This window comes from Myotis lucifugus, unplaced genomic scaffold, assembly GCF_000147115.1.
Source record: "Myotis lucifugus unplaced genomic scaffold, Myoluc2.0 scaffold_8, whole genome shotgun sequence".
NCBI classification, from domain to species: domain Eukaryota; kingdom Metazoa; phylum Chordata; class Mammalia; order Chiroptera; family Vespertilionidae; genus Myotis; species Myotis lucifugus.
The window spans coordinates 12,230,387-12,254,098 of NW_005871056.1; the positions used below are offsets into that span (position 1 = coordinate 12,230,387).

The 23,712-nt window shown below is 45.9% G+C and overlaps 1 protein-coding gene across 1 annotated transcript in view; it reads left to right on the forward strand.

Annotated features, from left to right (window-relative positions):
• The first annotated feature begins 3,702 nt into the window (after positions 1 to 3,702).
• Positions 3,703 to 23,712, forward strand: part of FGD5 (FYVE, RhoGEF and PH domain containing 5) — a 104,757-nt gene continuing 84,747 nt past the window's right edge. The window contains 2 exon segments of the mRNA XM_023749620.1: positions 3,703 to 3,814; positions 5,245 to 7,924. Of these exon segments, the coding sequence (XP_023605388.1) occupies positions 3,802 to 3,814; positions 5,245 to 7,924 (2,693 nt within the window). The 5' untranslated portion in view covers positions 3,703 to 3,801.

Sequence of the window (23,712 nt, forward strand, 5' to 3'; positions counted from 1 at the left end):
TACGGAGGGCTGGCTGGGGATGATTTCTATCACCAGAAGCTGTTAAAAATCTCTTCCTCCTGTCGCTGAGGTTCTCCTACTCTCAGTTAACTCTTGGCATCTTGGCTTGAAGGGTATTCGAGTCATCCTCAGGCATAGCAAATTGCCAGGGGGTCCGGGGCCTTAACTCAGGCTGGGGAGGTCATAACTCTCAGACTCTGTGATACAAGAAGAGAGGATTCATACAGCAGCCAGAAGGATTCGGGAGACAGCAGAGGACCACCAGCTCCATCCATGCTGTGTTCTGGGCAGTCAGAAAGTTAGATTTAACCAGAAGAGGGACCCCCAGCTCTGATTTATCCTATAATTCTCCTACCCCCCCCCCCCATGTCCAAGCTCAGCCAAACTGGACTTTTTACCATACTCCCAAAGGTCTTTGTATATTACTGCCTCTGGGCCTCTTCACACTCTGTTCCCCATACCTGGGATACTTAGCCTCCTTTTCAATTGTGAAATCCTCCCTGTCCTTTAATGTGCACCCTGGTGCAACCTCTTCCCTGAGCCTTCTCCAGGCAGAGTGGGTCTGAGACCCAGATAACTTTGTATCAAGGGCAGGGGCTCTCTCTGGTTCCTTTTTGTGAGGGAGGCAGAGATGGAGCAAAGCTGGAAGCCCTCACACTCCCTTCTTTTTCTTTGTTCCTTCCTCAGTCTCCTTTGCTGACTCCTTCTCTCTCCCTCCTTGGTCTCGCTCTTTTCTCAGTCCATACTCCTTCACTTGGTGATCTCACCAGGTTCATGCCTTGACTTCCATCTCTGATGGAATCCTCCAGCCAGACTTCTCCCAGAACCCAGGCTGGAATACCCAAGGCCCCACTTGATGACCCCACTATGGTGTGTGAAAGGTAACTCGGATCCAACATGTGCAAACTAAAATTCTGCTTTCCCTCCCTAGCACGTGCAGACTTATCCGGCTCAATTGGAAGCAACTTCATTTTTCTAGTTGCTCTGACTCAAAACCTTGGTGTTGTCCTTGACTTTTCTGTTTCTCTTACACGCAGTATCCAGATTGTCAGCATATCCTGCCAGCGATACCTTCTTGTTTGGAATCTGACCTTTTGACCACTTCCACTGCTACTAACCTGCTCCATCATCTCTTGCCTGGATTATTGCAAGAGCCTCTTCACGGTCTCCCTGCGTCCATCCTCACCGCTTCTGTTTAGTTTAACATATTAGCAAGAGTGAGCGTGTCCTTCCTCTCAAGGCCCTGCGTAATCTACGCCCTCACCATGGCCCCTCTGACCTCATCTCCTGCTTCTCTTTTTCTCTTGCTCACTCCCCTCCAGTGACTCTGGCCTCATTGAACATGTCCGGTGAGTCCTGGCTTCCCTTACCTCTTTCAAGTCTTTTCTGTAATGTCTTCTCAGTGAGATCTATCCTGGTCACTCTATTTAAAATTGCAAAATCCCTCAACTCCTAATCTTTTTCCATAGACTTTATGGTCATCTAACATAAAATATGTAAGATTCTCATTTTATTTGCTTATATCCCACCATTAAAAGATAAGGTCCATGAAGGACAGGGTTTTTGTTTAGTTTATTGATGTGTTCAAAGATTCTAGATGGGTGCCCACACATAGTAGGTGCTCAATAAATATTTAATGGAATTGGATTAAAGGAAATTGGATGGGAGCAACTGAAAGTCATCCACCCTGTGGCCAGTTAGTATTACTGAGCTCTGGACTCAGGCTTATGTAAATTTCTTACCTGGCTAGTTGTTCCTGGTCTCTTTAGCCTCAATTTCCCTGCTTTTTTTCTTTTCTCTACCTCGCTAGAAGCTGGGAGCCCTGTAGAAGAAATGCTCAGTGGCAGAAGGGTTGAGGCAGAAGTTCAAGTGACTGCAGCAGGACACCCACATTCTATCTGAGCCCTGCTCCAGATTTGCTGAGTAACTCCATGCCAGTCACCTGCCCTCTCTGTGCCTCAGTTTCCTCATCTTTCAGTGAGGGATCAGATAAGGCTTTTCTGGTTCTGGCACTCTTTGATCTCAGAACTGGAAGCAGGGCATAGACACTGCATTCTTGTCATTCGTAGGGGCTAGATGGGGAAGGCATTTTCTTGCAGGATCACGCCTCAGACTCCCACTGTAACCTTTTCTGAGGAGACGGCACCCACAGATCAATAGCTTGATTGGATGAAGGATGGGGTGGGGGTGGGGGTGATGCAGCCAAGGTTTGGGTCATTTTTCAAGGCCTTTCTGTCTCTCTGTCAGGTCTCATGGCGCTCATGTGAAATACCACCTGTTAAGGATGAGAAATGAGAGTCCCTGCCCCCAAAGAATAATTTCATGCCAATGCCTAACACTTGATGTTAAGAGTATGGAGCTAATATTACATAACACTCTACAGCAGTAGAGAGCAAGACTTATACCAGGGGAAATTATGGGGTAGGCAAAGACTGACTTCATTAGAACAATAGTAGCTACTATTTATTGAGTCCCCCTATGTGAATGCCTGCTACTAAGCACTTTTAATGTGTATCTTTTCATCTTCACAACACCCCTTTGAGTGTAGGTGCTACTGTTGTACCCATTTTGTAGATGAAGGAATTGAGGCTTAATTTCATAGCTTATAAGTGGCAAAGCCAAATTTTGAAACCAGATCAGCCAGGCTCCAAAGGCTTACTCTGCAACTCTACATTGAGTTTAGCTGTTTAAGCTCCAAATTTGGGTTGTTGTTACTGTTTTTCCTAATGTGGACATACACTTTTCTAAATGAGGATATGCTTGATTGCTTATGTAAACAAGGAGTTGGGAAGTCACATATTACAGCTTGGAGATTCTGGGTTGTTATCTGGATGACAGTGGAAAGCCTGGGCATTGATGCAATCGAATGTAGTTATGGGTTAAGAGGTTGATGTTATGGGTACATTAGCACTGGGTACTTTGACAGCTGTGCCTCTTTTCTCTCTTTTCTGCTTTCAGCTACTACATCTTACAGTCTGCAGTGTCCCTGCTCTAACTTTCTCCCATACCCCCTCTTAATATCTGTGCATTGGGAAACCAGACAACCAAGTTCATTAGATGTATGTGCAAGTACAAGTAAAGAGGCTCTAAATGAAACCCTTTTAGAAACAGAATGCATGGGCTTTGTAACCTGTATTATGATGACTCCAGGCCTTTTTTCTTTCCTTTGGGGCCTCAGCTGAATTTAATATAGTCCTGCCAGTTTAATATCTTGAAATTGAGGTGACAATAGGACAGTCCCATGGAGATGTCTCAAGTCAGAGCTGTGCTGACCAAGACCATAGCCACTGGCCCCATGTGGCTACTGAGCACTTGAAATGTGGCTAGTCTGAATTGTGACATGATATATGTGTAAAATACACTTAGTTCAAAAAAGATTGTCAGCTATTTCATTAATAAATTTTGTATATTGATTACATGTTGATCCAAACATGATCCACTGATTACATGATGGTATTCAAAATAATATTGTTGATATATTGAGTTCAAAAAACTGTATTGCAAAAATTAATCTCACCTGTTTCTTTTTTACTTTTTAATGTGGCTATAAGAGAATGAAAAATTATGTATGTGAATATAAATGTGGCTTACATTATATTTCTGTCAGACAGCCCTGGATTAGATTCGATGGGGTTCGATGCTTCAAGGATTACCTGGGAGTCACATGTTGGGGAGGAGAAGAGAATCCCCTCATTTGCGGAATGGGTATAGACCTCCAGGCTCTCTGCTCCACCTTCTTTCTGTCACAAGCCAGGCTGTCATTCTGAAGCTGCTCTGTGTCAAACCCAAGCCTTAGTGGGGATGGAACTGGGAGGTGAGACTGGGCTGAAGCGAGACTTACACATCCTAATCCATGGGCAGTGGGGAACTAGGCAGTGCTTTTGATTTGATGGATTTTGATGGACTTGTATTCCTGGAAATCTGCCTTCCTCACTTTGACTGAAGTGTGCCCAGGGGCTCAGAGGTTCAGTAAGAGGCATGGAGGTGTGGACTGGCTTGTGGTAGGAGAGATGCTGAACTTGGAAGTGGGTGACTACTCCCTTGACGCTATACTTGTCCAGGTCCCTTCCAGCCTACAAAACTTAGCTGAAATTTCTCCTTCTCCAAGAGGTCTTCCCTAACCATAGTAACTCTTGCTTCTCAAACTCCTGCTGTGTGTACAGATTGTACCACATCTTTTATTCTGCTGTGGTTAATAGATCCTCACCATCCACAAGGGAAGAGGCCTTTTGCAAACATCCATGTTGTCAAATGCCATATCATTTCTCCCATGAAATTTGGATGCTGTAAAATTTGTATGCAGGCCACCTAGCTAGACACCAGTCTACAGCATGTAGAATTCAGAGGTGACTCTCAAGAGAATCATATATCACTGTCACAAGCCTTTGGTGTGTCATTCTTGAGGGAATGAGATAATGGCTATTCAGTTATAATATTCCAAGAGTGTACAGCTCTGTCCTCCAATTGTTCTGTTAGTCTTCTCTCCCTAACTCAACTCTGAGTAGTCAGCAGAGGTGTCCTTCTCTTCTTCTTTTTTTAAAAAATACATTTTTATTGATTTCAGAGAGGAAGGGAGAGAGAGATAGAAACATCAATGAGGAGAGAGAATCATTGATCAGCTGCCTCCTGCACACCACCTACTGGGGATCAAGCCCACAACCCGGGCATGCGCCCTGATCAGGAATTGAACCGTGATCTCCTCGTTCATAGGTCGATGCTCAACCACTGAGCCATGCCAGCTGGGCGGTGTCCTTCTCTTCTTGACCCTAGAAGACCCTACTGTATATAGTGCTATGGAATAGATACAGGTATCCAATGAGTTAATTGTAGAATAAATGTAAGCTCTATCAGGGCAGCAGGGATGGTGACTGTCAAGTTCAATATTGTCTCCTGGGTACCTGGCACACAAAAAAGTGTTTAATAAATAGTTGTTGAATGAATGAGCACAGTATCTGCACACCTTTATTTGAGGGGCACAAGATGCCATTCGATCGGGTTTTGTTAGCGGGCCTTTATATAGAAGAAATGTCTAGTCACCTTGTTTTCAGAATGAATTTTTAGTGGAAGGTCAATGGATTTTAAAGATAATATAGAGGCATAAACCTAAGCCAAAACATAGTAGATTGGGTTCACATGGGCGGTTGGGAAACCATCTTCAGTGTTCTCTCAAAAATAATAAGTGGGAGTGGAAATAAAGGTAACTGTACTTTTTGTCTCCTTCTTTTCTCTATTTTCATCCTTTAGATTCACCAAAACCACCAGTTGCTCCCAAGCCAAAGAATGCCAGTCCCCTCACACCAGTGACTGCACCCAAATTCCCTTCGTCACCCAGGCCTGACAGTCTTCACAGTCCCAACTCCATGTCGAGGGGGCCAAAACCCCCCATCGCCCCTAAACCAAGGCTGGACACCCCCAATGAGTGGAGGGCCAGTGTGTACATGATCAACAGCTTGAACAAATGCAGCAATGGGAAGCTGCTCTGCGTAGATAAGGGACTTTATGAAGAGCAGCAGTCCAACCTGGAGTGCTCTGAGGCCGAGGCCGATGAGGATTACATCGTGGTCCCCAGGGCTCCACCGACAGAGGATGAACCCAGGGACGGGGACTCTGTGGAGAATGCAGTCACGGTGCCTCCGGATGCCACTGGGGAAGAGGAACCCCAGGAGGAAGGTGAGGAGGAGGGGACAGGAGCTGCTGAAGAAGTGGCAGCCCCAGCCGAAATGGCACTGGGTGGAGAGACTGATGAAGGAGTAGCCCCCATTCCTGAGAAGGTGAGGGCTGATGACTACGCCCAAGACCCAGAGGAAGAGGAGCAGAAGCTCACAAATGAGGAGGAAGAGAAGCTGGTGGAGGAACACAACATGTACAACCTGGAGGATAGGGGCCCTTGGGATGGAGAGGCAGTCTTTTCGAGCGATATCATTCTAACTCAAGTTGATTTAGAGGATCCAGAATCACCTGGCAAGGAGCTTGGGCCTCTTGGGACACCCAGGGAGGCAGAGGAGGACGGTGAGGAAGGCTGTGCCAAGACAGAACCAGGGGTGCCAGATGAGTATGGGGAATCTGACAGGCCCACTGAGGAGGGTGCTGAAGATACCAGTGAGGAACCTCTGGAGAATGAGGGATTGGCCACGGGCATCCAGGAGGGGGAGATAGTCACAGACAACCCTGACGTCTCCGAGGAGGAGTGTGAAGATGCCACAAGCGGGGGCAACCGGGATGACCAGGATGAACCACCTGACCAAGAGGAGAAAACTGACCAAGAAGAAATGGCAGCAGTCATCCAAGAGGCGAGAGAAGACGTTGCAGAAAGTGAGGACTCCGTGCAGGATGAACCTGCTGAGGAGAGCTGCCAGATCATTCCTTTCGAGAATGACTGTATGGACGACTTTGTGACTTCACTCTCAGGGAGTCCCTATGAGTTCTTTCCTACAGAGAGCACCTCTTTCTGTGGTGAAAGCTACTCTTCTTTTTCTGAGTCAGCGAAAGGCTTAGAGTCAGAGCAGGAATCAAAGTCAGGGGAATGTGCAGACCAGGACACCGTGGCTGGAACGTTGCGTGGCCAGCATGGCTCCCTGCAAGATGGCACTGGGGAGGGCTTCTCTGTCCCTAACGTGCTGGTCTTGCCAGAGGATGAGGATGCCACAGACGATGCGCTCACCAACCCCTATGAGCTGGGAGTCGACTTGGTGTGCGGAACCGACCCTGGAGAGGGAGAAAAACCCGAGACACAGGCTGCATCAGATGCCCTAAGTGGTTATGGCTCAAAAGAAGAACTGAACTCTGATGCTGAGGGTGGCCTGATGCCCATCGACAGAAAGAACATCATCTCAAGGGCCAGGCCCCACTCTGGGAAAGTGCCTGGCTATGTCCCAGAAACTGTCCCAGAAGAAGCTGGACCAGAAGCTGTCTCATCGTCAGCCATTGGCATTGGGGGTGCCACCGAGGAGGCAAGAAAGATGGTTCTGTCATTGGAGGGGAAGCCACTAGAAGTCAGCAGGGCCTTACCAGCAAAGCCCAGAGCCTTCACTCTGTACCCTCGTTCATTCTCCGTGGAGGGCCGAGAGATCCCGGTCTCCGTGTACCGGGAGCCAGAGGCATCTGGCTTAGCCGACCATCGAATCAAAAGGAAGGATGACAACCTCTCTCTGCCCTGTGTGATTGGCTCCTCTGGGAGTTTCTCCCAGAGGAACCACCTTCCATCCAGTGGCACTTCAACACCATCTTCCATGGTCGATATCCCACCACCTTTTGACCTGGCCTGCATCACCAAGAAGCCTATCACAAAGAGCTCTCCCTCACTCCTGATTGAGAGCGAGCCCCCAGACAAGCACAGCAAGAAGAAGAAGTCATCCTTTAAGCGGTTTCTGGCGCTGACGTTTAAGAAGAAGACTGAGAACAAAGTACACGTGGAGGTCAATGTGTCTTCTTCCAGGTCTTCTTCAGAATCCAGCTACCACGGGCCGTCCCGGCTCCTGGAAATTGACCGCAGGAGCCTCAGCAACTCCCCTCAGCTTAAGACCCGGACTGGCAAGCTCAGGGCTTCCGAATCACCCTCCTCCCTCATCTTCTACAGGGATGGCAAGAGGAAAGGCATCCCCTTCAGCAGGACGGTATCCCGAGTGGAGTCCTTCGAAGACCGCTCCCGGCCCCCCTTTCTGCCCCTGCCCCTGACCAAGCCCCGGTCTATCTCATTTCCCAATGCCGACACTTCGGACTATGAGAACATTCCAGCTATGAACTCAGACTATGAGAATATCCAGATTCCACCCCGGAGGCCTGCAAGGGCTGGGACATTTACCAAGCTGTTTGAAGATCAGAGCAGAGCCCTGTCTACAGCAAACGAAAATGACGGCTACGTGGACATGAGCAGCTTCAACACCTTTGAGAACAAGCAGCAGAGTGCAGACCAGGAAGCAGAAAGGTACCGTGAATTCGTTTTCTATGTTGTTTAGCAGGTGTAACTGTCCGAGTGACTCGGGATGAGTGGTTTTACCTCTCTGAGCCTCAGTTGTGTCACCTGTGAAATGGGATTCATGCAACCTCGTGGCAGAGTGTGTGAGATCAGAACAGGTAATCTATGTGAAAGTATGATCTAAAATGCTAAGTTCAGTACAAATGTGAGCATGTGTATTTGCAGTATTTGTGGGAGATTTCTGATCTAGGTAGATAGCTACTCCTCTCTGGGAAAGTCACCAAAGAGAAGGTTCTGGAATCTTGCCAAACTAAATATCTTTCACCATCAGGAAAATACCCTAAATTGAGATTGATACCTTTTTATTGTGTAAATATACACTCTATTGAAGGGAACTAGAAAAGATTGTTTAAAAAGCCAAGGGTGCCCTGAGCTAAATTTCTGAATAGAAGTCTTTAAGAGGTACATCCAAGCGGATTTTTTTTATTTTGGACTTGTTCACCTTGGAAATGAGAGTGAAACACTGAAATAGGGGATTTTCTGACCCCACCTTCCCAAGACTGACTGAACGCCCTTATTGATCATCCCAAGTAAATAATTGCCAAATCTTGCTGTTCCTTGTACATTATGAGTACAACTTAACAGCGATGCAATTCACTCTCAACCAGTTACATTCTTTTGGGGCTACCTGATCTGAATTAATGAAAAGCCAAAATGGTTGTGATTTTAAAGGAAATTCTGATTCTTTCCTCTTGTGTGCACTAACTTAGCCCAGTCCCACACAGCTGTTGCTACTAGGACTTCCTAGGGGACTTGCAGTAATGAATAGATAAGAATGATTTGCAATTAGCATTCGCTGTCACTGGAGTATAGATGCTAGAAGTGTTTCTATGGTTTATTCTCTTGAGTTTTTTACATGGTTCCCCACGCTGGCTCTATCTTCTCCCTACCCCAGGCCCGGGCAAGACTATTATTAATTAGTTCTTTCTAGGATGAAAAGGTTTGTTTGCTGGAACAGAGGTAAATGCCAACACTGCTGGAGGGACCAAATTCAGTTTGGAAAATGTGGATGTGTGGGAACTCTTAGAGGGCAAGAGGCACTGAACCGACAAGATCATTTCATTAATGGTTATCAGCAGGGTTTGATGACACCCAACCCTAGCTGAGTGCCTCTTAGCATTAATGAAAATAGAACCAAGCTTTGAAATCATAAAATCTCCATGCTGGAAAGCATCTCAAAGGGTACATGGTCAAGCCTCCCACTTCTAACAATCTCTACCTAAATTCCACAAGCTACAGGGAGCTCACTACCTTCCAGAGCTGCCTTTTCTGTTGCTAGGTACACTGATTACGTTTTTCTTTCTGACTGAGGCAAAAACTACCTCCCTCTAATATCGCTACCTCACTCATGCTGGCTCTCCCCTTCGAGCCAGGTGGGTGAGCCCATTTCCTCTTTCATGTGACAGCTCTTCAGAAATTGAAACCTACTGTAGAATCACAGAATGTTATAGCTGGAGGGGACCTTCAGGCAACATTTGGTCCTGTTACGGAGGTGGAAATAGAGGCACAGAGAAGGAAAGGGACTTGCCAAGGGTCTCTCAGCCATTTAGTGGAGAAATCAGCGCTAGGACTCAGATTTCCTGACTCCTTCAGGAATTTGCAGTGAATTATGCTGCGGGATGCCAAGTCTGGCTGTGCATGCAGCACACTGTGCAACCCTGGGTCACATTCACCTTTTAGTCGGTATATGGTGGTGCCTTCTGGGGTTGTGCACTGCACAGGCGTTGGCCATATGCAAAGGCCCCGATGTCTTGATCTGTAATTTGTCCAAACAAGCAAGGAAAAGATTTCTTCACCCAAACTAACACGACAATAAGGGAATGTTAATGTTACCTTACCTTGATTGTTTACTGTGTGACAGGCACTGTGCTAGGTGCTTTCCCTGCATATCTCACATTTGATGCTACAGCCTGGGGCTTTGGTTGAGTATCCTAACTGTCAGACTCTGAATTTCCAAAGCACTGTCCCCCTCTCTGATACTATTTCACCAAAGGCCAGACTGGCTGGGATAAATCTCCCATGCAGGAACCACATCCTCTTGGACATCAATCAGTGAGCAAAGCTTTCTTCCGTTTTCCTGCATGAAACAGATGGGAGCAGAGGGGGGGAAAAAATCCCTGCTTTGGGCTGGAACAGGCCTGGGCAAGGGATGTTTCAAACACATCAAGTTGAGAGACACAAGGGACTGCCAAGGGGGTGGGGACTCCCCTGCTGCTTCGCCTGAATGAGAGCTTTGAGAATCGAGTGGAGGGGTGCTGCTGATCTCAGACAGGGGTGCTTCAGGTTGGAACAGGGGCAAGAGGCAGTTCCTTCCCCCTCCTACTTGTCCTGCCCCATACCTTGCTTGAGTGTGAGGATCAGAGATAGAAGCCAAATAAATATCAACATCCTGAAAGAGCATAGGACCGTGCACCAGGAGACGTGAGTTCAAAGCCCACGCAGTCACTGACTTCCTGTGGGATCTTGGAAAGGGCTAGGCCACAGTTTGCTCATCTGTGAAATGGTGAGATTGGAGTAGGTTTGTATTCCTCAACCATTCACCTTTCCTGTACCACCTTTATATTTCTGTTATACTGCCTATATTCTCGCTTACTTTTTGTCTTTCAAGCAGTCCATCTTTTTTATTTTGCAAAAATAAAATACTTAGAAAGGGAATTTTATGTCCTGGTAGGATGTGGAAAAACAGTATCAGTTGCCATAAATAGAAGGCAGTTGTACAAATAAGATACAAAGGAAAAGAAAATAACAGGTAAAATCTCACTTGAGGTTATTACTTGCCAAGACTGTGAGCTGGAGGCTTGGTCCCTTTGTTAAACAGGGAGAGGCGTTAAAGACATCCTGGCACCACACAGAGACTTTCTACTTGGCATAATCCAAAGGATTCATAAGGACTGAAAAGTGGTGTGATTCAATGTTATTTAAATCCAAGTTCTTTTTCCACTAAAAGTACTTTTCTTCAAGAAAGGGTAGAGTATATAATAGAATTCAGAGAGCCCATAGGGACCCCTGCATCAGAGCAGCAGCTCATCAGAGCGCTAATGGATGGTGATAAAGTTTCTTCTGTGCAGTTACTTCCTCTGAGATTTGTGTGCACAGATAATAACATTTTAGGAGCTATAATAATATTCTTATTAACAACTTTCTATCTTATAAAACAAAATTTTATATACAGACATTGCCTATGTACATTTTCCCCATGGTATACAACAAAAGTTTTGTCATCCATTGAATTGTATTCTTTTTCCCTGAATTGACCCTCTTGCGGGGAAAAAGGACTAGAGATACAGTCCAATATTCCTACTTTTCAAATAGGTTGTTTTATGTCTTCAGTCCGTAGTCTTGGTTGCGGGAACCTAGGCTTGACTTCCGAATATCCATGGCACCTCAGTATGTTGGTTATGCACTAGGAGCTTAATAAATGTATGCTGATGGCCAGGGGTTTATGATTCTATGGGAGTCGAATTTTGAGTTTCACAAGGGTTTGGGAAAGAAATATAATTTATTACGTACCTATCTTTGGCAACACAGTGCTAAGTGCTTTGTATATACTTATAAAACACCCATTGCTGCAAAACACTACAAAAACTGATTTGTCCTAAGTATCTCATTTTAAACCTCAAAACTGTGTTTGTGGATGTTTGTTGTTGTTGTTTTGCACGATGTTAATCACAGCATTATGTATCAGCAGAGATCTCTGGTGTCACTTTTTTCTAACATTTCATAATGAAAACATTCAGACTTATAGAAAAGTTGTTTTTACAGTGAATGTTCATATGCTCAACCCCTAGGATATACCATTGCCATATTGCCATACTGTGTCGAGTGAAGTATGGAAGGAGATGGTCACACCATCACTGGGTAGGGGAAAGAGGGTCCCTGAAATGTGAGTAGAAACTGCTTTAGGACCAAACGAGTAGGAGTCCAGAGGAGGATGGGATGGCTTCAAAGACAGGGTGGCATTTGAATAGACACTAAAGGAAAAGTGGGATTTTGACATCTGGAGCAGGAGAGGAGAAAGGTGTGAGGACATTTAGAAAAACTTCGGGCTGTAGTTTTTAGCAGGTAAAGCTGTAATGAAAATTATTTTATCTTGCTTCAGAAGGTACTTTGATATCTTTAGTCTGAAAAAATGGTTCAGATCATCTGAAGACATGGAGAATATATGAAGGAGATTGGGTTGAAAGACTTAAGGACTAAACTCAGACACCATCTTTTTCTAATTTCTACTTCTTACCACCAAACCTTGCATCAGCTAATTCACTCACTCCCTCTTCTAACATTTGTTCAGCATCTACTAATTGTCAGCTACTGTTCCAGGCACTAGAGGGATGAAGGTCCCTGCCCTCAAGGCCTTTCAGTCTGGCTGGGGAGAGAGACTGATTGAGGCCATTAGAACCTGGTGTGATAAAGGCTTTGTTAGAGGTCCCTCCAAACAGTCCTGGAGGAGTCTATCTGAGAGACACTTGAGGTGGGTATTGCCACAGGAATAAGAGCTCATGATGGAGACAAACAGTCCAGGAAGAGCACAAGCCTGTGCATGAGTTTGGAGATAAGAAAGAACCTCGAAGTGTGCAGATGGAGCTCAGTGTGAACATCTGTGAGATAAAGTTGGGAAGGCAGGTTGGGACCCAGCCGAGAAGGGCCTCATATATTGGCTTGGAGAGTTAGCACATACCCCTGGGCAGTGGGGAATCCAAGCGGGTTTTCAGCGGGGGCTGCTGCAGTGGGATGGTGCATTGTCACAGACACCTGGGTGACAGGGTGGAGAGCAGAGGGGATGGAGAGATGAGAAGCAGGTAGGTTAATCAAGAGGCTGTTGCAATGGTCCCCTCCAGAGAATATGAAGACCAAGCAGGGCTGCAGCAGTGGGAAGGGGAGGAGTGGAGTTCTGTCTCCAGAGTGCCCACAGCAACCCAGTTCTCCAGTGTCCACTCCAGGGCTAGCTTATGTTTGCCTTTGCTTTTCTCTTCTCATTCTTTTACTTACCTGTGATAGTCTGTCTGGTCCCAAATAAATAAAAGATTTGAGTTGGTTTTCAATAAGAGACAAAGCAGGAAATAATAAGAATCCAGTCCTGAGAAGTGCCAGGCGTTGTAGGGGCTGTGTCGTTGTTGAGGAGACTCGACGGGATTGGACTTGCGGTATTTTCACACTCGCTAACAGGTCGAAATGCAAATCTTCGTGAAGACCTGACCGGCAAGACCATCACCCTGAAGGTTGAGCCTCGTGATACCATTGAGAATGTGAAGGCTAAGATCCAGGATAAGGAAGGCATCCCTCCTGACCAGCAGAGTCTCATCTTTGCAGGCAAGCAGCTGGAAGATGGCCGCACTCTTTCTGACTACAACATCCAGAAAGAGTCCACCCTGCACCTGGTCCTCCGTCTGAGGAGTGGCTGTTAATTCCTCAGTTTTGCATTCACAGTGCCCGATGATGGCACTACTCTGCATTCCAGCCATTTGCCCCAATTTAAGTTTAGAAATTACCAGTTCAGTAATAACTGAATCTGTTCAGAGTGTTAATAAAAGTTTTGTTGCATGGTAAAAAACAAAACAAAAACAAAAAAGTCCTTAAAAAAAGAAGTTAAAGGATACAAGCCAAGTCATAAAGTTGGGCAAACCAGACCAAGGCTGGTGACTGCCATTTAAATTCTGAAATCCATCACAAAATCTAGCAAAGGGTGCCTTCTTCCCTCCTCCCTAACCCCCAGAATCTTCAGAATACAAGAAATATTTTGCTGAAGTGATTCCTTGAGAGACTGAAACCTGACTTTCATTTTTTACAAAATAAAATTATTTTGTACTGCAGCAACAAATGTTCATATCATTGTAAAACAAAGGTGATTTACAGCCTCAGAGCGAAATCCTTGTGGCGGGAGGGGGAGATGTGGCAGAGTTGCATCTAAGCCTCCTGCTGACCATTGGTGCTGAGAGCTGCGTGGCTGGATTTTCGGCAAATCCCCAACCATAGTTTTCATTGGCATTTTTGTATCTGCCTGTAAACTGGGAGCCTTCCTATGATTACTATGCTTTTGACAAATGAACTCATGCAGAGCTTTCATTAAGTTTCATTGAAAGGACCTGGAAATGCCATAAAAGTTATTATAATCTCAAAACCATCACATTCCTAATGCATGCGGCCGGGCTTCTTGTTGAAATTGACTGATGAGAATATTCAGTTTTTAATTTTCTGACTTAAAATAAGACCATCTGCAGCTGTTTCTTTTAGCAATAATTTTTAATTAAATGCAATAAAACTTACAGGGAAGGGCCCTAATAAGAAAATCGTGTCAGGAACACCCTTATTGTAACATTTACTAGAGTGATATTAAGGCCCCCCAACTATTTTTTTCCCTTGCAGAGCTATAATATAGACAGAATCCTGATTAAGTGTTAATCACAATGTGGTTTTACCTTCATAAAATCATGGTTTCCCCCTGTGGGAGGTGTGAAAATAATTCTCACTAATAGAAGACAGTCTCGTTGCATGAGTTCTTTGGTGAAATGTCAGCAGCAGGTCTCCTGGACCAGCTGAGCCCCAGAGGAGGAGTGAGGTCTTTGTTCCAGCCCAGTTTGGATGGTGCTGGATGTATTCGGGCCTCCCTGTTCCCTGCCTATTGATTGGGGATGAGCGAAATCATGCACAGGGTGCAGCCAAAGAGAAAAGTTATGCCTGCATTTCATGCATTCCTTCAGTAAATCCATGTCAAGTGCGTACTAGGTGCTAGGCACTGCTCTGTGAGCTTTGTAGCAAGCTGACAACATCCCTGCTCGGGCCCAGCTGATATTCTGGAAGGAGTCAGACAGTATACAAACTTAATAAGTAAATGAGATAATTATAAATAATGAGATCATTCTTTAGGGATGAGATGATTCTTTTATGAAAAAAGGAAAAAAGCAATGTGGTAGAAAGTGACTGGTAGATGGGGTGGTCAGGGAAGGCTTCTCTGAAGAGAAGACATTTGAGTAAAACCTGGGTGATGATCAGACATCATCAGGAGGGAGGGCATTCCAGGCAGTGGCAACAGCAGGGACAAAGGCCCTGAGACTGAAAGCCCTTATAGGGTTTGTGAAGAGGCCAGGAGGCCAGTATGAATGAGTACAGAACACAATGGGAGAGTGATGGGGGATGGGGTAGACAAGGGTCTATGTAAAAGATTTGGATTTTACTTTCATGAGATGCCATTGGAGGGAAGTGTTAGGATCCAAAAATGTTTGAATTATCTGAACTCTTCAGACCATTTCACAGAACTTGTACATTTAGGGCCAGATCAGCAAATGTAATTTGAAAATGTAGCAAAGAGTATTTCCTATTCAAAATGGTTCTTGAAGTGTAAAGAGGTCCCTGCCCCTGCCCCTTGGCTATGTGAGTTTTGGGTCTCAGGTCTCTCTTCCACCTGTGACTGCTCTGAAATGTCGTGGAATTTGTGGTTCTGGGTTCCCCATCTGAATGCTGTTTACAGAAGATGGTGATGTTCCAGGAAACTAGGAGGAGACTAGCCCAGCCACGCCAGAGAGAGGATGGGAGGTGATAACGTTGGGGAGTTCCTTGAAAAGGAATGTGCTGCATTTGGACTTGTACTGCCTATGGGAACTAGTTTGATCTGTGAACCACAGGGAGCTATTGAAGGTTTTTGAGCAAGGGAATGACATCATCAGCTGTTTCTCCAGCACAGTTATTGTCAGCTGCGTAGGGTGGAATGGAGGAAAAGAAGCTGCCACGGTGAGGTGTCTAAGCATTAATGGATGGAGGCGTGGCAATAGGATCTAGTTCCTTCAGCCTCTGTAGTGTGATGCCTCCCAGCACGGCTACTGCACAATGTCTGGCTAGTGTGGAACTCCCCAGTGTAGAGTTCTCAGGGTGGCTGATGGCATTTAGGCAGTACAGGTGACAGGACCAGAGAGTCAGCGTGGCACAGCAGGAAGAGACAATGAACTTGAGTTCAGCTCTGCTCTTACCATCTGATCTGAACCTCAGTTTCCTCACCTGTTCAACTGGTACGGTGGTCTGTTTATCACGGAGCTGTCATGAGGAGTCAGAGATAGTGCATGAACAAGGGCTTTGTCAGGTATTAAAAACAAATACTATCAGTCTTTTTTAAAAAAAAAATATATATATATTTTTGATTGATTTCAGAGAGGAAGTAAGTGGGAAAGAGAGACAGAAACATTAATGATGAGAGAGAATCATTGATCGGCTGCCTCTGCATGCCCCCCACTGGGGATCAAGCCCGCAACCCAGGCATACGTCCTGACCGGGAATCGAACCATGGTCGACATTGAACCACGGTGGCCGGGCATACCATCAGTCTTGAACTTTGCTGCTAGGAGAACACATGCTGCTGTGCATCACAGCACATGAGGCTTTCTTGAGTGTTCACTATATGCCAGGCACTGTCTTAGACCCTGTGTATATATATTCATTCAGTTAATCTGACAAACAACCCTACAGCATAGATACTTTAAAAAAAAATCTACACTTGGCAGATGAGGAGACTAAGGTACAAAGAAGTTAAGTAAAGGGCCCAAGGTTACACGACTGGTCAGTACTTCCAGATTTTAACCCAGGCAACTTTCAGCACCTGTGCTCTCAGTTCTGCTGTGAGGTCCTTCCTCGCTTTATGTCCATACTTTCATCTAACTTGCTGAATTTCCCTTTGGAAGTAGCTACTCAGTCTTACTATTTTGATAGAAGAGGAAACTGAGGTTCAGAGTGGTGACATGACTTGTAAGTCAGTAAGTGATGGAGCTAGGACCACAAGGAAAGTATTTCTAGGAATGGATTCTTCCCTCATTCTGGTTTACCCTCTTTGAGAACTTCCCACTTGGAATTGACCCACAGGTGTCAAAAGTGAGGACACACAATGGGGTATGAATCTTCAGCACTGAAATTGCCTTATGACAGGCAATCAGAATGAACAGCTTAGGACTGCCACTTGCATAGGTCTGCATGGCCAGGGGATGATGTAAAAAACTATATATAGAGAGAACAGCACACATAATTGCAGCCGCAATCAATGGTTTGATATTATACTGAAGGTTAAGGCCTCCTTAGATCGCCTGGCTGGGCTCAGGAAGGGACCTTGGGGAATTTATCATCTGTGCTTACGATACTCTAGGTCAACAGGACAAAAAGCTCATAATAATTTCTGAGTGATGATTTAATGTGTTTCATCTGACTCTTTGAGAATGCCCCAGGACTGTTCAGCCTCCAAGAGATGAAAGCAGCCGCTGAGCCATGTGTCAGGGAATTCTGAGCTTGCAGCTGAGAATTGCGGTGGTTCCGTCTTGGAGACACATGTGTCTTGGCTGTTTTCCTGCAAGACGAATGTCTCAGGGTTGAGATTGTTTTTCAGGATGATGTGACTGGTCGCTATGTAAACAGACCCCTTCTCTACATGCATAGGGTTGGTCTGGAGTCCTGGATAGGGCCCAAGGGAGATTTGTCCAGGTCAAGGCATGACCCAAGAACTTGAAACTGTAGACTTGCTTGCATGATTATAATTAAGAAAACAAGACATGGGGCGGGGGGGGGGGGGGGGCGGGGGGGGAATCCTGCCTTACAGAATCTTCTCAGAGACCTTAAGTTCTGCTATATTCTATTAGGATGAGACTTTCTTATACCAAGTGATGTCCTGTGAGCTCTCCGTCACGGTCAGTAGTTAAGAACAGTCATTGAGCTGTCCACTTGGTGAGTGAAAAAGATACTAGAATCTATCATGAGGCCAGGAAGGTGGCATGACCTACCTCAAGAGGTTGTTGTGAGGTTTGAATGAGTTAGCAGTTGCAAAGGATATATAGCCAGAGATGAGTGCATTTTAAATGCCCAGTATACTCTAACTGTTCTTGTTAACACTATAGCAGTGTCTGTATTCATGAAATTCCAAGAAGACATTTGTGAATCCTCACCCACAGGAGCCAGAGTTTCTGAGGAATGCAGTTTGAAAACCGCACCTCACCTCAGGTAATCTGGGCATGTTTCTTTTAATAAGTGCTATCTGTTGAATACACATATTTATAAGTCTTGTTTACCAATAATGTAATTGGTGCTTTATAGCACCTGTGCCAGACACAGTAGGGGAGGTGGAGAAATGGTAGTTCCTACCCATCTTCCAGAAACAAGCCTTTTGTTCTGTTGAATGGGGAAAGGAAGCAACACTCAGCAGGTTCCACTATCTGCCAATATTTTATATACATGTGTACACTCCACTGCTTTTATGTGTTATCTCTTTGATAATCAGCCCCATTTACAGGTAAGAAAACTGAGGCTCCAGGACACCATGTGGCAGAGAAGGCAAATGGGACCCAGAGCGGGCACAAGAAAGCAGGTCCCTACCTCATCGAGCGGTGCATGCTCCTGGCAAGAGTTGCCCCCACCTTAGGAGGCAGTGAGTTACCCTCACTGTGGATATTTTAGCAATTAATTTATGTGTGCAAAGGAGATGGGTGAACCCTGGCCAGAGGCTCTCCTGGAGATTCCTTTTGTGGGCCAGAAAGCTGGGCTAGAGAACCCAGAGAAACCTTGATGTAGCAGCTACGTACGTGTGCACTATACTTTACATTTTATAAAGCTTTCCATGCCTGTTAGCTCCAGCAATCACTGTAAGACATGGATTCAAAGCACAATTTAAGTGAAGACCTAAAGGAGTATTGGTGGTAGCCAGGCAGAGTTATTTTCTGGGTGGGGCCTTGGGTAAGCCATTTTCCTGGAAGGTTTCCCAGTTTCCTTGACTGTTAAGTGGGGACATCAATACGACAGGTATCTAATGGTTAAGAATAACCCATGCCAAGTGCTTGGTGCAGGGCCTGACATGCAGTGGGTTCTCAGTGAATGTAATTATGATTACTGTAATGATTGTACCTACTGTGAGGAAAGGATCTGAGGCAATGTAGGAAGAGAAGGTCCCTATTAAGCCTGAGGGTTTAGGTAATACCAGGATAGGAGTAATGAAGAGCAGAAAAGGGACCGGAGGCTCAAAGAGTATTGTCCAAGATCACATAGCCGGCAAGTGTGTGAAGCTACCATGCCACACGTTCCATGGGAATTGAGGTGAACAAAAATGGGTCCCTGGGACTGACCCAGGGCAGGGTGTGGTGGTCCTGGGCCACACCTGGAACTGCTCTGGGTGATAACAGAAGAAAGGAGGGTGATGTCATGCAGCTAGGGATTGTTCTGGGCTCATGCTTCCCTCTTGGGAAGCTCCTTGTAGATGCAACATCTGGTTTCTAGGGAGGTCCCTGGTCCAAACCCAAGTTTCCTTGCTGGCCTGAGGCCAGAGGTCAAGGCTGGGTTCAGAGCTGCAGAGTGAGTCAGTGGCGTAGTAGGGATTAGAGTTTAGGAGGCTGCTCAGGCCCCCAGGTTTCCATCCAAGGCTGGCCAGCAACACTTGTAGTGAAGAGACTTTTGCTCCAACTTTGGTCTTTCTTTGACCCTCCCTTATACACCAGTGTCGGGGAGGGTGATTCAAGATACCACTGAGCCTGTCTGAAATCCTTCACTTTACAGTAGAGAAAACTGAGGCACAGAGAGGGCCTTTAGTTCCTCGATTCCTCCTTCCACCAGATAAACTGCCTCCCTCCTAAATGCATGAGGTAATGCTGGAGAGGACTGTAAGGACAAAGGAAGGACATGGCATTCTGATGGGGGAATTTCAGACACTGTATGAAATGCGTAGGAAAGTATTTTGGAACAGAAAGCTCTCTTTGTGTTCCCCAATCCCCAGCAGATGAAGCCATCCTTGCTGACCTCCCTTACCTAGGATGGATCACTTTCTCCTTTGCACTTCTCTGTATAATCTGTCTGCCATGTTGTTTATGTAATCTTCTCTCTCCCTTACTGCACTGTGTGCCCCATCACCACCTACAACTGATCTCTGTGTACCCAGCACTTGGCATAGCTTGGTACCCAGATGGTGCTCAATAAAAGTTAGTTAAGTAAATGGATGTATTTTGGGGATAACTGTGTTATCTCATAGGGGCACATCCCACCAGGCTAGGATTTTCCATAGATTCTTCCCAAACCCTAGTGTTACCCTGGGTGTTGGGACAAGAGAAACAAGGCAGGTTGACAGTCGGCCTGGGGAGACAGACACAAAATGCCTGATTACACAATTAATTATTTAAATTCAACTGTGCAGAGTGCTCCAAAGAAGTGTGGGCTGTTCTAAGAGCTTCTGATAGGTGCCTTGTCCTATTTGTGGCTGGAGAAAACCTCTGAGAAAATGAGACTTGGGCCTTAAATATGATGAGGAATTAACTTGATAGAGGGGAGGATCAGGAAGAACAGTCCAGGCTCAAGGAACACAGTGTGCACAAAGATCCTGTGGGAAAGGTAGTTATTGTTCCCATTTTACAGATGAGGAAACTGAGGCTCAGAGCAGGGTCATGACTTACCTAAGGTCACATAGGTAACTCGAGAGGAAGCTATGGTTTGCATGCAGATCTATCTGACTCCAGAATCTAGGCACTTTCTTCTGCCGGCTATGCCCTGGATAGACGGTAAGCCCGAGCTAGCCTATGTGACATAGTGTGCCGGGCCAAAGCCCTCCCTTCCCACTGAGAAGGTGGACTCCACACACCCACAGCTCCACTCCCTCCCCACACCCTGGGCTCATCCACACACAAATCCTTCCTTTTCTCATTTGCTCTGCATTTCATTTACCTTAGCCTCACCTACCTGTGTGACTCTTTCCTCAGCCATTGTACTATGGGAGATCATGCAACAGACTCTCTCAAGCTCCTGACAGTCTGGGATTTTTACCACATATAAGTCTGACCTTGGAAAACTTCTGTGAGCCTCCAGCCTAGAAAGAAATACTCAAACCACTTTAGAGCAATTCACTGGGCATCTACTATGTGCCAGCCCCTGCAGGGTTGGGAGCTGGGGCTTACAGATGAGGCTCAGACTTAAGGTCTGTGGGGGAGGCAGATCCATAAACAGCTGACTGAATGCTGTTAAAAGTCTGATAGGATAATGAACAACATTCTGGCAGCACAGAAGAAGCAGCCAAGTGCAGTGAAGAAAAGGCTTCCCTGAAGAGTTTGCAGGGTTCAAATTGGACATTTGAACTGGACTTGAAGGGTGAGTAAGAGTTTGCATGGTTGAAGAAGTGTGGGAAGGGCATTGCAAAAGGAAGGGACAGCATGTGCAAAGACACAGTAAGAAAAGTCCTGAGTGTACAAAGCCTGAGGACAAGTACGCAGTGGCCAGACTTGCATGTGGTAGGGAGTGACCAAAGGTGAGAGTTTAAAGCCACTGGCTTCAGGTTCTAAAGTGCAGAGGGTAGACTCAGAGGCTGAGAGTGCCAGTCAGCAGAGGGGCCCTGAGATTCCGGGGGGCGGAGGGGAGGGTTCTCCTGCCCTTATAGCCTCCAAAGGCAGTCCCCTGCCCTTTTAGCCTCCACTGAAATGATCTGGGATTATGCAAGACTCCCCTCCCCCACAGTTGGAGAAGGGGAAGGTGTGGATGTAACAATGTCTTTTGAGGCTGGAGTCCGGTCTACCTCCCAATTATCCCTGGGGAGGTGACTACTCAACTCACAGGGCTTCATTCTCAAGTTGCTGCTAATCAAGGATGCCTTGGTGACAGGCATAAATTAGTTTCCTTTGAATAGGCCAATTAGAGCTAATAACTGGGGGAAATGTGCATAGGTGGCTTTGGTCCAAGGGCCTTCTCTAGATTGTGGTTTTTCAGAGTCCTGAGTTGGCATCTGCCCTGTTCGACCCCCATCTCCCTGGTCTGAAAAGCAGCTAGGTTTCGTGTTTTGTATAAATGATGTCCAGCCCTGCATGGACTCTCCTCCTTCCACAGCCTGGGCACTACTCTGTGACTGACCATATTTAAAGTGATTATCATTCATAAAGGTGTTCATGGTGTCCCACAGTTTGGTTTTGGACTGGCTTAGTCTCCCTCTTGAGAGCAAGAACTGGCCCAGAATATCTGAGCTCTTGGTCGCTCTGCTTCTTGCCGTAAACCTTTTTGCTGTGTTCTGCTTTCTGGGCCTCATTTTCCCCATTTGCAAAACAAAGGGTTCAGGGAAGTAATTTGTATGGGCTGACATGCTTTTCAAGATGACATATTAGTTTTCTGTTGTGCCATAGCACTTGACCACACATTTATTGGCTTAAAACAACATCATCTTTTTATCTCAATAGTTCTTTAGGTCAGAACTCCAGTGGGCTTGGCTGGGTACTCTGCTTAGGGTCTCACAAGGCCAAAACGAAGGTGTCAGCTGGCCTGGGCTTTTATCTGAAGGCCATTGGGGAGAATCCACTTGCAGGCGCATTCTGGTTGTTGGCCAACTTCAGTTCCGTGTAGGAATTAGGTCCCTGTTTTTTTCTGGCTTTTGGACAGGGACTGGGTTTTGCTCCTACAGGCTGCCTGCATTCTTTCTTGTCCTGTCCATGTGGCCTTCTCCTGCAACAGTGGTTGAGTCTTTCTCACAGTTTGAATCTCTGACTCCAGTCAGAGGAAGTTTTGTTTCAGGGACCTGTGTGATTAGAGTGGCCCAGCCAGATAATCCAGGATAGTTTCCCTATTATAAAGTTTGTAATCTTAAGTACATCTGCAGATATATTTTATTGATTTTTTACAGAATGGAAGAGAGAGGGATAGAGAGTTAGAAACATCGATGAGAGAGAAACATCAACCAGCTGCCTCCTGCACATCTCCTACTGGGGGTGTGCCCGCAACCAACGTACATGCCCTTGACCGGAATCGAACCCGGGACCTTTCAGTCCGCAAGCCGACGCTCTATCCACTGAGCCAAACCGGTTTTGGCTAAAGTTTGTAATCTTAAGTACATCTGCAGAATCTCTCTAGCCATGTAATACAAAATAGCCATAGGTCCCAGGATTAGGATGTGGACATTTTGAGGTCCTTGATTCTGCCCATGACAGTCTGCCCTCTGACCCTCAAAGATTCACGTCCATCCCAAACGCAAAATTCGCTTCATCCCAAGGTCCCCAAAGATCTTATCCCATGAAGGCATCAACTCAGCAAATCTCGTCTGTTATTAGCTCAGAAGTCCCATATCTCTTCATCTAAATCATCTAACAGGGTAGGGTGTGGGTAAGGCTCTGGGTATCATCCATCCTGGGCATAATTCCTCTTCATCTGTGAACCTGGGGAACCAAAGAAGTAAGCTACCTGTTCCTAAAATACAAGATGGGACCAGTTATAGACATTCCAGTTCAAACAGGGGGAAATGGAAAACAGAGTCAGATGACATTCCATAGGTCCTCACACCCCTCTCCCAAAACGATGGGAAAATACATAGAATTAGCCCCTCAGCTCCCCCCTCACTTCTGCACACAGTTGCTATCTTGTCTCTAGGATACGTTTGCACATCCTTGTGTCAGTTGATTAGAAGCAGTAGGGAATGCATTTGAAATGTAGCAAAGAGGATTTAGGTAGGACTTCAGAGCAAATTGGATATGAAAAGGACTTGCTAGCTCTAGGAAAGGAAAAGCATGTGCTTCGGCACCTACTTTGCCCTTTCCTCAGCACCAGGAAGTGGGAAATGCACAGATTTTCACATTAGATTTGCCACTTTCCAGCTGTGTGTAATTAGGGGAAGTCATTTCACCCCATTGAGCCTTAGTCTCCTGTGCTGTAAAATGGGGCTATTACTGTATATGTCATAGACTTGTTGGGAAGATCCAGTGGGAATAGTATGTGGAAAGTACTTTGTAGACTCGGAACTCGTTGCAAATGGTAGCTGTTTGTGGTCTGAGCCC